Source organism: Typopeltis vanoorti, chromosome 5 (assembly GCF_054136105.1).
Source record: "Typopeltis vanoorti isolate ZY-2024b chromosome 5, IOZ_Tvanoo_1.0, whole genome shotgun sequence".
Lineage (NCBI taxonomy): Eukaryota > Metazoa > Arthropoda > Arachnida > Uropygi > Thelyphonidae > Typopeltis > Typopeltis vanoorti.
The window spans coordinates 126,634,886-126,649,882 of record NC_143553.1 but is presented as its reverse complement, the minus strand read 5'-3'; the positions used below and the strand labels follow the sequence as shown (position 1 = coordinate 126,649,882).

The 14,997-nt window shown below is 38.5% G+C and overlaps 1 protein-coding gene across 2 annotated transcripts in view; it reads left to right on the top strand.

The window, feature by feature from the left end:
• LOC150106800 (programmed cell death protein 4-like) overlaps window positions 1-14,997 on the top strand; it is a 244,041-nt gene that overhangs the window by 111,923 nt on the left and 117,121 nt on the right. For both annotated transcript variants that reach the window (XM_090392713.1, XM_090392712.1), the window contains exon 5: window positions 7,801-7,898. In XM_090392713.1, the coding sequence (XP_090248839.1) occupies window positions 7,801-7,898 (98 nt within the window). The remainder of the gene's footprint in view (window positions 1-7,800; window positions 7,899-14,997) is intronic.

Genomic DNA, 14,997 nt, shown 5'->3' with positions numbered 1-14,997 from the left:
TATATTGGTAAGCTTTGACAAAGGAAAAAGATATCTAAGATATCAGAATGAGGAAACATTTTTTAAGAGTGTTAAGGTATTATTTACCAATATTCCCTTAAATGATACCTTAACACTCTTATTCGTTCTACCAAAGATCAGCTCCCTCCTCTCTCAGTACCTGGAGTATATAAAGCATCCTGCTCCTGCAAGTTGGCTTACTTCAGACAGACAGGTAGATCAGACTCTATCCATCTAGATGAACACAAACCTGCAATCACAATTCTGGTTAATCTGGCCTTGCAGACCATGTATTGGACACAACTCACAGGATCTCCTGGAAGAAAACCGCCATGTTCACCATAGTAAATTTAAAAAGGAAAGACTGATTTTTCAATTTAAATTTCTGAGCGGCACTCAGAAATTTAAATTATGTGTATGATGGAGTGCCTCAAAAAAGAAGGGTAACCAGTGGTGTGCCCCAGGGTTCTGTTCTTGTTAATAAACAATATATCAGGTGCCTGCCTGGGGATCTTTAGTTATTTGTTGGTGATGCAAAGTTGGGCAGAATTATAAGTAGCACTGTTGATACTGAATCCCTTCAGGAAAATTTGAATAGACTTTTTACTTGGACAAAAGAGTGGGGTTGTAGTTTTTATAACAATAAGTGCAAGGTGTCACATTTTGGAGTGCAGAAATATAAGGCTGTGCACTATATCAATGGTGCCATACTGCAGGAAGTGGATGAAATTAGAAATTTGGGAGTGATGGTTGACAGTAGACTGAAGTTAGAGGGCATATTGCTAGTTACACATTGTAGTGCTGCTATGGTAAGAAGTACTCTAACATGCAAGGATAAGGAAGTGGTTGTGCCACTGTATAAGGCACTAGTCAGACCACACTTGGACTGTTGTGCTCAGATCTGGTCACCTGGTTTTCAATGTGATGTGGAGATATTGGAGAGGGTCCAGATAGGAGTGACTAAGACAATATCATGAGTTTGGAATGCTGGCTATGGAGAGAAGTTTGAAGAGATGTGGATTGCAGAGTTTGGTAGATAGGAGGAAGAGAGGTGATATGATAGAGACATTTAAGTTAGTGAGAGGATTTTATCAGATTAATCCAGAGGGAATTATAAAAAGAGTAGAAGGTGAGAGGGAAAGAACCAGAGGTCATTCCTGGAAGTTATGTGAAAGTGTGGTGAAGAAGGTGTGAGGAGTAGATTTTTTACATGGAGAATTGTCATTGAATGGAATGCATTACCAGAATGTGTTGTTAATGCAAGGAGTGTTAAGTACAGAATTCTATTCTTGAGAGATGCTTGTGACATTAAATTAAAAATTATAAACATGTTAACACAAGAATATTTTAATGTTTACCAAATATTTCAGTCTGAAACTAACAGACTATCCTCAGTGGCTTGATAGGAACAGTTTTTACAAGGTGGAATACAAACAATTGATCATTCAAAAGTAGAACAAGCCACATGATGTTACATTGCTAAGCATTAAAGAGAGGTAAATTTCATCAGAGTGATGAATAAATTATAGGTATTAATTCACAGTTTTATATAACAATCTTAATTTATAAATTCAATTAAAGATAACATTAGACTAATGTAAGAATTAAAGGTCTTAAAAAAAAAAAAAAAAACTTATTGTGTCATCCGGATTAAACTTCCCATATTTTTGACAAGGATATATAGTCATTTCGATTCAAGTTAGGGCATTGAAGTAAAGCCTTAGCACTCTCTATGAATAGTCGTTCGAATTTATAGCGACATCTGTGTAGAAGGCAAGTCTTGGACCAGAGAATGTTGTGGTTTGTCTCTATCCCGTGCTGTGCCAATCCAGACTTATCAGATTTGTTGTGAAGAATGTATGATTGATGTTCTTGTATTCTTTTTTCTATAGAGCGTCCAGTTTGTCCAAAGTACGACAGATTGCAGTTACAAAGAACTTGATATACACCAGGCAGAGATATAGTTGAGCGTTTATCTGTAGAAGAGGGGAAATAGGTCGATATTTTGTTAATAGGGATATAAATGGCTGTTAAATCATATTTCTTCAGAATTTTTGAAATTGGTTCTAAAATCCATGGAATTTCTGAAATCTGGATTGGACTGTAGGAATCGTTGTTGTGTTGTGTAGTTTTTTCAGAGAAGCCATTTAATTTCATGTGATGTTTGATAGTTGAAAGTTCTTTCTGTAATTCATGGGGAGTTGAGCAATTAGTTCTAGCTCGTCAAATTAAACATTTCATGATTCCTGTTTTTTGATAAGGATGATGGGCAGATTGTTTGAGAATGTAATGTCCAGTAAAAGTGGGTTTTCTGTAAACTGTTGTTGTCAGAATACATGAAGGTGAGCAGATGAGGAGGATGTCTATAAAAGGATGATTTGTTGTCTTTTTCAATCTCCATGGTAAACTTAATATGAGTATGTAAGGAATTGATTTTGGCTAAAAAGGATGCTAAGGAATCTGTGTTGTGAGGCAAATCACACTCTTTTATGAAAAACTCTTTGAATTTCTTAAATAAATTAAAAAAAAATCTCATTACAACCTACTGATCTTATGGCGAACTTCGATGTAGAATCTATATATACTAATGTACCTCTCAAAGAGACTTTACAATTACTTGCTGACATCCTCCCACAAGATATCGTAAAATTATTAGATTTCGTGATGCACTCTGGATATTTCTTGTGTCAAAACAAATTCTACAACCAAGTGGAAGGAACGGCCCTTGGAAGTCCACTTTCACCTGCTTTAGCCAACTTTTATTTGGAACACTAAAAGATGTCTTGTTTTCATCTATATTCCCTCAACCAACCTTTTGGGTGAGATATATAGACGACATCTTTTCAGTGTGGCCTCACAACAGAGATTCCTTACCTTCCCTTTTAGCTGAAATCAATTCCTTACATCCTTGTATTAAGTTTAGCATCTAAAAACTGTGCACCATTCCACCTATAGCTTGACTCATTTGCAACATCTGTTCAAAGCCGTCTATTCACTCCTATCACATCTTAACAAGAAACACAAACTTTACTCCCTTCTTTCTTTTTCACTTCTTCCAGAAACTTTTCTATCCTATCCTGTCACATTCCATATTTTTTACCTTTTAAATTATTTTTTCTGGCCAAAATTATTAATTTTTTTTTTTTTTAATTTCTGTTTTGAAATCTTACAGCATCAATAATATGTTTAACTTTGCAACTTCCTGTGTGCAAAGATCACTGTCCTAATCCTGATTCAATGATTAGGACAATGCATGAACAAACCAATCGTGGCTTTTGAAGTTTTATTAGTACTCTTCTTACTTTCTCATCTTTTCTTTCTTACTCTTCCCTGATAGCTCACTTTGTTAGATGCTTCTCCCAAAACTTTAGCTCACACTATATCCTACAAAAGGCTCTGTCTGCTGTTTCACTGATTAAAGCTATCTTTTTGTTCTCCTCTTTCATGTTATATTTCTTTCTACTGTTACACTTTTGTCATTTATACTTCTTTCTGCTTCACCTGTTTCTTTCTCTTTCTCTTCATTTCCTGCAACACTCTTATCTCTCATCCATTTTCATAAACATTCAACACATGCTATCACTCATTCATGTAACACTTTTTCTCTTTTCGCTTATTGTTTACAACAGTGAATACATTTTTTGCATGCCCCCCCCCCCCCACACACACACAGTGTGCACATCTTACTGGATCTTTCATATTTAATTTCCTGAACAGTAACATCTTGCTTGCCTCTGCCATTTGGTCATTGTTCATTTGATGCCATTAGCTGTACCATAATAATATATAGAAATAAACTTAAAAAGACACACATTAAGTGAACATAAATTATAGACACATTCCATTACAACCTTCTTTCATGTGTGCCACCCTGTGACCCTTCACTAATGAACAATATGTAAATGATTGAATTTGAGTGAGACAACATTAACTGTTTTTTGTGACTGAATTATATGTTGGTGTGTACCATCCAGTTGTTTTTGACTCTTGATGTTCTTGTGAACATAGGCTCTCCTTCCCACTCTGTCTCTTGTCCTTTCTTTCAGCAACTGCAAGTTGAAGTGAGTAAATTCCTTAATGTTGTCCATCCAACTCTTTTGTGGCCTTCCTCTCCTTCTCATGCCCTCAGTCTTCCCCTAACATAACTGCCTTTTATTATGATTCATCTACTTGCATGTAATGTGGACATTACATCAACTTCTGTTTGGAAATCATTGCCTCCAAGGAGCATTCTCTCTTTATGTTCTCTAAAACCTTCTTATTAGTCATTCTTGCAGTCTATGGGATTCTTAATAGTCTCCTCCATGCCCATAATTCAAATGAATCAATTTGATTCATTTCGATTCGATTCATTTCCTTTTCCCTTAATTAGTCGCACTTTTTTGTTACATAATTAATTGGATGGGGTTCAGAACATCAGAAATCACTCCTTACTTACTCCACAATTGATTGTGCTGATGGCTGGCACATGACTGATTCGGTGCAAGGGCAGCAAGAAACTTGGCTACTCAAAATCACAACAAAAATCCATCATTTGAATGCTGGCTGCGGTTAAATAGACCCATGCGACTAATTAAAGGTTATCCAGCTTTCACATCCCTACATCACCACAGGAAATACCATCTTTGACAATTCTAACTTTCATGGCCTCACTTGCACTTCTATCTTTCACAATTTTTGTCAGGTTTAACATAGTTTTTTTTTTTCAATGACAATTTTCTTTTAATTTCATCTTCACGTTTACCATCATTTCTTATTCTGGGCCCCAGTAAATCATAACTTTCAAGGATCTCTGTTTTATCTCTCTCTATTCCTCTATTATAAATTCATCAAAATTGCCAGAAGTCATCACTTTTGTTTTGCTGATGTTTAAATTAAGCCTGGCTTTGTTACTTTCTCTCTTAAGCAATAGAATCGACCACTCCAGATTTTCCTTAGTTTTTGCTATGAGGGTTGTATCTACATATCTGAAATTATTTATTTTTCTGCCACCATCTTAATTTCAGCTGGGTCTTTGTCTGAGTTAGCCATTCTCATAGTATATTCACTATAAATATTAAAAAGATAGGGTGACAGTATACAACCCTGCCACACCCCCTGTGTCCACTCGAACACTGTCTGTTTCTCCAAAGACTGTTCTTACTGAAGCTTCTTGGAGAGAACTAGATGTTCAGATATTACCATTGATCTCTTTACAGTCCACAGTCTGTTGTGATTCACATGATCAAAAGCTTTCTTATAATCAATAAAACAGATGAATACTTTTTTCTGAAAATCTCTTGTTCTTTCCACAATCCATCTCATGTTTGTTATCTGGTCTCTAGTTCCTCTACCTATCCTAAAGCTTGCCTGTTCTTGTGGCATATTCGCCGGCCTGGTTGGCCAAGTGGTTAGCATATCCGCTTTCTAGCCAAAAGGCTGTGGTTTGAATCCCACCGTGGGCATGGATATTTGTGATGATCTGTGGAAGTGGGCAGCAGATGCCGTTGGTGCAGTTGGTGAGCTGAGGGGTGGAGACAGAGAGTTGTAGAGTATGTGCCCTCTCTTGATGAGTCTTTGGACTCCCTGGAGGTGTCACAAAGTAACAATAATATGGCTTCAGCCTTTGTTGGATTACTTTCATAACTTTATTTGCATGCGAAATAAAAGTAGTGGTTCTATAATTCTCACAATCTCTGGGATTTTATTATTTTATTTATTTTTTTGAATTAGGATGAATACTGATATTTTGCAATCTCTAGCCCAGTATATTTTCTTCCAAACCTGTTGACAAATTTCAGTTAATATATTCACTACTTCATCCCCAGCTGCTCTCAATAATTCCACTTTTTCACTTTTTCAATAATTCCACAAACATTTTCCTGAATTACTCTTTACAACTCTAATCTAAGGATAAGCTACTCAGTCACTTCATTTATCTTTCCAAACAGATCTCTTGTTCTGCCTGTAATATTGCTTTTTTCAATTCCCTTGCATCTATTGTTTAGATGTTTTTCCTTATTTTTCCTAGCCTGTCTCTGGAAATCTGCACTCAGTTGTCTAACCCTTTCTTTATTTCTCTGAAGTTTCACTTTTCTTCTTTCCTCTGCTATTTGAATAGTTTCTTCTGACAGCCATTTACAATCTTTCTTTCTTGTTGCTTTGCTTAGTCTTCTTTGCTTCTTTTGTTACTATTCATTTTGTTTCATCCCATAGTTTGGATTCTCTTCCTATTCTCTCCAAACTTTTTAATTTCTCTCTGACTTCTACTTTAATTGCTTCATTTATATGATCTGAACCATCTTTTTGTTTCTTCTTACCCCTCAGTTTTAGCCCATAATATTATATTGCTTTCTTTCTGAATTCTGCTGTAAGATTATTTTATGTGACTTCCACCCACAAAAGGTTGTAAACATGTATTGCATTAGCACCATGGGTGGGCTAAGGATTTTTTTCTATTTTATTATATATATATATATACAGGGTGTTCGGGATAAATTTGACAGTTTCGTAAGGAAAAAGAAAATCTTCTTTGTATCTATTAAATTTAATGAATTGACAAAAAAACATTACAGGCAGAGTTAATTACAATACTATCAACAAGATTTACTCAAAATAACCACCATTAGCATCGATCACAGCTTCAATTCTGCTTCGGAACCTCGAACAAGCTGATGCTACAGTCTCCCTGGGAAGGGCCGCAAAAACTGTTTTAATTTTATCCATTAACTGGGCTTTTGTATTACTGGAAGTGCGATTGGTGTCTTTTTCAACTGCGCCCCATACAAAATAATCCATGGGGTTAAGGTCTGGGGAGTTTGGAGGCCAAACATTTGGACTGGTGAAGTCGTAGAAATTTTCAGACAACCATTTTTGACTTTTCCCAGAGGTGTGGCAAGGGGCCGAATCCTGCTGCCATACATACGGCCTACCATTGGCTACCCTTGTTATCCAGGGCTTGACTACAGTTAGCAACTCCACGAACAAAGCCCGAATTCCAATGCCAGGGTTCTTCAACACCTGTTCCTGCAGATTTGCGAGGAATTCTGCTGTACGAACGCAATCAGATCGTCTGCTAGGGATCTTTCTTCTTGCTACATCCTCGTAGTCACCATTGCAAGTCTCTAGTTCATGCCTGATTGTTTTTACTGTATTCAGGGAGCATTGGGCAGCAGTCGTAATATCCTTATTTTGATGGCGGGCACGAATCATCATGATACAAGTTATTCTCTTCCATGATTCAGGTGGGTTCCAGCTATCCATCCTTTCTGACATCTTGTATATGAATGAAGAAGGGTCCAAACTTTTAAATGAAGAGAAGTGTGTGTTAATACATGTAACTTACGGAAAAATATAATTAATTATAAATATGTCAAATTTATCCCGAACACCCTGTATATATATATATAATTTTATTTTCTCACATAATCTGAAAACCCTGATCTAGAGACAAAACATGAAATCTTTTCAAGTCACTTCAGACCTCCAATAAATGGAGGCAGTGGTCTCGTACTGGTCAATGACATTCATCTCCAACCTAAAAAAAAAAAAGTTATAAACATCCATGCTTACAGCAAGATTTGAACTCACAGCCTGTTAGTTGGAAAGCAGATATGCATGTTAACCATAACCACTTGGTTAACTAGGCTGCCAAATTAATAGTATCATTTGTATTTTGATTGTATATTCAGATGGTGATTTAACATGCAATAGTATCATGATGAACAGTTAGGGTAGCTTAAAATTCTTCACTACTAAAATTCTTTAGCAGGTTTGATGATGAACAGGAAAAAACAAGTCATTTTTATTGTTCTATTTTAGGTGTTGGGAAATTTCATAGCTCGGGCAGTTGCAGATGATTGTCTACCACCCAAGTTTGTTCACAGTTACAAAGGAACCATTGAGTGTGTGCATGCTAGGTATGTGCTAAATGAAATTGTTATTATAATTCACAAATATATATAATATGCACTGTGGATGAGAAAATTGAAAAATTAAAAAAAAAAAAAAAAACTTGAAAAGACAGATAAAAGAGGAGGTATGGGGTGTTATTACTGATGATTTCAGAACAGCTGTGGCCTCTCCATATGGAACTTGAAGAAGGCAGTGATGATAATGACTTTGAACCATTTGGTGTTAGGTTGAGGTAAGCACAAATTTTGGATATTATTGGGATGTTGCTACAGTCCAGAAAATCCAGAGGGAAATGATGTCTGAAATATTCAGACATGTGTGACAAGAGGGTGATAATAATATTAGGGTGATTTTAACTGTAGAAGCATTAACTGGAAGCAGGAACTGTATGAGTAGGGGGGGGATTGAATTCCTTGAGCTACTTGGGACAGCTACTTTATGCAGCAGTAGTTGAAGCAACACACAACACATGTATGTCAGACTTAATGATAATAGATGTCACCACAATGTCACCAATGGGAAGAGAGTGATCCTGTGGTGGTTTTGATGTGGAGAGTGGCTAGACAAGTGTGTGTGCCTCATGTAATAAGAGGTGTGTGGAATTAATTACAGAGTAGCAGATATGATAAATTACAGTGACAGATTGTAGTGGCTTGATCAGTTTAAAGAAAGAGAAATGAGCAGTGCCTAGGGCTTGGTCCAGAATTAGTTATTACTTATGGCAATGCCATATTGTACTCTTAAGGTTAGTAGGACAAAAGTATAAGGGACAGGCTAGAAAGGTGATGAGTGCAGTGAGGAAAGAGGAATTGGTACATTAAAGGAGATTGGTTGAAGCAGTAAAGCAAAATCTTAGAGAATTCTACACCGTCATGTTGTAGTAGAAATTAGAGTAAATGTGGAAGACTGACCTTAGTTGCTGGAGATGGAATGCATGTCAAATCTACTGAAGATATAATAGAAATGTTCAATGAGTATTTCATTTGTGTATTTCATGTAGGTGATTGGAGTGATATTGAATAACAATAGGAAGGTGGAAAGAAGATGGACATTTCAAGAATATGAAGTGTTTAGAATATTAAGTAACCTTGATGTTAATTAGGCTGTAGGACTGGACAGGATATTATTATTATTGGCTACTCTATGGAGTCCTTAGACTTATCGAGGGAGGCCTTAAACATTATGCCCAACCACTATCCAACATTCATGCAGTATCTATTATACTTTGCTTTGAACTCATTCACAGTAATGGCACCCACAACAGACTCTGGCAACTTATTTCTGTCATTCACCACTCTCCAAGCAAATAATGTAGTCCTGACACCCTTGCTAACTACATTCATGCTCAGTTTGCAAGGATGACCCTTGCTTGGTATTTGAGCATCCCATTTCTTTTATCCTTTATCTTAGTTCTTTGTGAATCAGACCTCTGGAAATTCCAGTAGTTACTTTGTTGAATCAACAGGTACCTGCAACCAATTATGTATATTACAGAAATGAGCAAAAGAGCTGGAAATGTCTTTGACTTGGCAACATGAACATTCCCTGAAGAGTGGAAAGAAGGAAAAATAATGCAGATACATACGAGAGAATCTAAGTCAGTAATGTCTATAAGTCAGTGTGTATAGCTGGTGAATGAGTTCAGAGAGGCTGGTTAGATACAGAATACAAAGCTCGATTGATGAGAGAGCAGCATGAATATTACCCCATCTTTAAGGGAAGGTCAAACTTTAGTATCTTTGTTACATCTTATAATTGGGTGATGAATGTATTGAACTATACATTGATTTATCTGGATTTTGTTAAAGCATTTCATCAAACACCACATGATAAACTACTGTTGAAATTGAGCAAGATCAGACGGATAATCATTTAGTAGCTTGGTTACAGGGATGGTTGATTGATACCATCTAGTGAGTTGTTTAAGTTAAGGGATATTACATCCCATATCGTTGCTTAGCCGAATAAGAAACTCAAAGAGTTTCATGCCGAACTTTATATAGTAGAAACTATATAAAGTTCGGCGATTCCAAGCGTAAGCAAATATCTGGATACTGCAGCAACTGACCCTAAAGGTAGTGCAAGCTGAGGCAACTCATGTCTAAGGTGGAGCAAGCTCCAATCACTATTCTTGATATCTAGTGATATTCTTGATATCTAATAATCTAGTGAGTTATTTATGGGAGTGCAGTGACCCAAAAAAAGGAAAGTGATGAATGGAGTATGACAGGGTTCTATTCTTGGACCATGTTTAATTTATATATCAGTGATCAGGGTGTGAAAGGAGATATTCAGTTTTTTGCTGATTATGCTAAATTAAGAAGAGATGTCAGGAGAACTCTAATGTGATTTGTTACAAGAAGATTTGAATAGGTTAATGCTTTGGATTAAAGATATGGGTGTCACTTTTGCTGCAAAATTTGAATAACATGAGTCAGCATACTAAGAATAAATTACAAGAATAGAAAACAGCAATTAAACAATAGAAAATTCTAAAAAGCACCATTTAGTAACTAATGTAAGATAAAAAATGGTCAATATTTTCTTAACCAAAAACAAATAATAATTATTAGTATTATTAAGAGAGACCTCCAGGGAGTCAGGACTCATTGAAGGAGGCCACATACGTGTTCTTGAATTCATTCATACTGCCTGCACACACACAACATCCAGTGTCAATCCATTCGAATCACACACACCACTCTAATAATAATATAATATAATAATAATAATAACAGCCTTTTCTATCCACTGCAAGGCCTCTCCCATTGCAGGAGGTTGTGGGTCTACTACTCCCATGGTGACCCAGTCCATATTGGGAGAAGACAATCACAAACATCCTTGCCTATGCAGGATTCGAACTTGCAGCCTCTTGGCTGGAGAGCGGATACGCTAACCACGCAGCCAACCAGGCTAGCTCTATGAGAGAAAAATCTAGCCATCACCCCCTTCTTGCTGGCATTCATTCTGAGCTTCCAGGGATCTTGTCATTTGCTCCATAAAATAAATAATTCCATCAACTGAAATCCCTTTCAGAGGTTTGTAAGTCTCAATCATATCACCCCCTCCACTCTTTCTCCTGTTTGCTAGTATCTGCAGTTTACAAATTCAGAGTCTGTCTTCATAACCAGTATTCTGCAATGCTGATATCATTTTTCATACTCTCCTTGTACACTCCCCCTCTCTCTCTCTCTCTCTTCACTGTATCAGAATCACAACAGAAACCAGAAGACCAGACCTGCACACAATAGTCCAAGTGAGGCTTAACAAGTCCTTGTAAAGAGGCAAAATGACAACCTTATCTTCACATGCGAAAGTTCATTTCAGCAATGCAATTATATTTTGAGTTGTATTTGTAATCTTTGCTACATGGCCCCCTGAATTTCAAATTCCTATCTACTAACATTCCAAGATCCCTAACCTCATCAGTTTCTTTTAGAATAATCACACCAACATATTGTGACATTGGATATCTAATCATGCTGGAGTTAATGACATTACATTTACTGACATTGAACTGACATCCATTTTCCCATGCCCACAAGTCCAGCCTATTCAAATCATTCTGCAAGTACTGCGTATCATCAACATTCCTAATTACACTACCTATCTTTGCATAATCAGCAAATAGCTGTATGTTACCTGTCAAATCCTTCCCAATATCATTAATGCACAGATTGAATAACAGTGGACCAAGCACTGATCCTTGGGGTACACCACTGGTTATTTATTTTTATTTTTTTTATTAATCTATGTACTGGTTATGGGCAGTTCTACCCTTACATCATGTCCAGACTTTATATAGGCCTAAGCCTTTACAAGTGTTTTACCCTATGCCTGTTCTAGTTATCATTGTAGTCATTCTATGGTGGCAACGCCATGCCACTAGTGTGCCCTGCAGGGCCCTCAAGGAAAGAACTTTTATATCCTTCTGCGTAAGCCCAAGCTGTTTTAAGTCCTTATAACTATCTGCTCTCCATACGCCATGTAAAGAGATGGTGGTGGTGGCGCTGGTAACCTCGGAGTTGCCCCATGCTCTTCCCGTATCTTACTAACTAGATCTTGGTTATTTTTATAGTAGTTCACTTTATTATTATGGCTATAGGTTAGTGGGCGCCCTGTTCCAACCATCTGGGCATCAACTACCCAAACATCACCATCTCTTTTAATCACTAAGTCTGGCTTACGCAAACCTGTGGAGGTCCTATAATGTGGTTCCACTGCAGTCACCCAACCTTTGTTCTTAAAGCGGTTGTTCAGAATGGAGATAACGGCGTCATGCTTCCGCACGCGCACCCCATGGGTGCGGAAGCAACACTGGGCTATATGAGACAATGTCTCACTGTAGTGGCAGCCAGCCCTACAGTTGGAGTCATCACTACCCTATCGAGCTGTGCGGGCTTGAGTAGGCAGGGCATTGATCCTCGTCCTGATAAGGTCAATATACTCGAACCCAGGGAGGAGTCTGGTGCCATCTCTTATCCAATCATGCTGGGGAGGCACCAGATATGACTCTTTTAAAGGAGCACCATCTACAGAACAGTGCAACAGAGATGACCATCTCTTGTGTTCTGCAGGTGCTGACTCAATTCAAGTACCTTGATAATGGGACCAGCCTTTAGCCTGCCTAAAGTTTTCTTGTATTAATGGGCTATAGAAAGCCTCTCTGCAAATAGGGGAAGAAGATAGTTCTAACTGCACGATTCTTGACATCCACAGGCGTGGGATCAGCCATCTAAATAATGGAACCCCAAGCCCACCATCCTTCACCCTTGCGTGGAAATATTATTATTATTATTTGACACCTCCAGGGAGTCCAAGAACTCATTGAGGGAGGGCACCAGCTCTACAACTCCATCTCCACGATTCAGTCACCAACTGACCGCAACTACACCAATGCCATCTACCGCCAACCACCAGTATTTTCCCCAGACAATAATCACAAACATCCATGCCCATGGCGGGATTCGAACCCTCAGCCTTTTGGATAGCCCTGTCCATTTGGGACAGTACCGAGATATATGTCCTACCAAGCACCAACTTGTGGTAAAAGCGAGGTAGGAGATAGTGGGAAAGGAGAAACAGTCTTTGCTGGAGCTTGAGGAGCTTTCCTCAAAGAAGCGATCCCAGCTTCTAGGATAGAAGGGATAGAAGACCTTCCCTTTGAGGTGAACATGATACCGAGGTATCTCCACTCTTCCAGGATGGTCAAAGCATGCAGTGGCCTTCTATACAGGGAAACCTCTATAGTCTCGACCTTTAGCTTCTCACGACCAGAGGGGATGACAAGAGCTAAAGAGTAGGACTTCTCTACGTTAATAGAAAGGCCTCAAATAGAGAGGTCAACTGCCCATTCAAGGAGTTCCTGCAAGCCTATCTTAGTAGAGGCTATGAGAATAAGATCGTCCGCAAAGGCCATAGCATTAAAGGAAGAAGCGCCCAGAGAGTAGCCTATATGGCAATGAAGAGAGTGAAGAAACTCATATATGATGCAGTTAAAGAAAAGGGGAGGTAGAGGATCACCCTGGCAAACACCCCGCACTGTGGGAATAGAAGTTGCATGGGATCCTGTAGTAATAGTGATGGAGCTACACAAGTATAGCTCCATAACATAGGAAAGAAAGAGTTTTGGACATCCAGCAATAGACAGCGCTTGAAGGAAAGCAGGAAGGGAGACGCTATCAAAGGCCTTTTGGAGGTCCAGCAATGCCATATATAAGGTTTCGTTGGAAATCAGAGAGAAGAGAAGAAAGAAGATATATATTCTCGGCACAGCTGTCCAAAGGGACAAAAGCTCATTGTCTATAATCATGCTGTATATGTTGCTGAAGTCGTTTAAGTAAGATTTTATGATAGAGTCTAAGTATCACAGGGAGATGGTAATAGGTCTAAAGTCTGATGCACAGCTTGAAGTTTCTTTCTTTGGAATGAAGATAGTTCTTGAAGCACATAGGTATGGTGGTATTACTTTACTGGAAAGGAGAACGTCCACTAAATCTTGAAGAATCTTCAAGGGCACTTTCCAAAGCCTAGACGCAGGAAAGCCATCAGGTCCGGAGGCAGAGAAATTTGATGGAAGAGCTGCTTTTAATCTCCTGGATGGAGACAGGCTGGTATATTTGAAAGACAGGAATAGACCTCAATATCATAGGTTGGTCATCATAATCAGGGAAGTGTGGAGGTGGAGCAGAAAAGACTGTATTCCAGAATTTAACAAAATCATCATGTAAGTCTGCTAGAGGTGAAGGGGAAGCACTGTCAAGGATGGTTTTGGCACATTGCCCTCTATTCTTTTTATAGAGGGCCTGCGTAGCTGCATAGGCCCTCTTCCTCTGCTTCCTATTTGACAAAGTCATTGTAGAATGAGGTGTAGGCTGATGTTGACAAGGCATGAAGTGTTCGAAGAATTTAGCATGGAGTTAGTCATTCAACTGATCTGTGATATCCATTCCCAGAAAGTGAGTCTGGATGAGAGATTTAAGAATTTGATGGTTATATTCCGGAAGAGGAGGATCATCTAGAGATGATGTCAGTCTGAGAATTAAAGCCTCTTCTTCAACAGCAGGATGGTGGCTGGAAGATGGACAGGCAGGGTCAGGAGATACAGAGCTATTACCTACCCCTACCTGTGGCAGATGGGCTGCCAATTCTTGAACTAATGCTTTTTAACTGGCTTTCCATCTATGATACTTAATGGGAACACCATAAATAAAACCTCATTGATTTTCTTTATCCCTCAAGCCGTCCACTCGATCTCATGAGCAGCGAGGATCTTTTCTTTTTCGGCAGTCCAAAGTGCTTTGGCACACTCCATTCCTATTGTAGCATTGGCTTCAGCTGGATGTTTCGAGGTGCGATGCACTCCAGGACCGACTGCAGTGGAGAATGCACGATCGCAGACCTGACATACGAAGTGTTTGAGATTGGGAACTCCTTGACTGCCGGAACAAGCATGATGAGAACTTGAAGAAATGGGTTGATGACAGTCCTTGCAGAGCTTCCTTTTCACTTTCTTCCTAAGGACTCCGCTGGGATGGGTGGCAGGATCACCTCCAAACAAGAAACAGACATCTGGATTCACACTCGACAAGTTTCCTGGCTCAG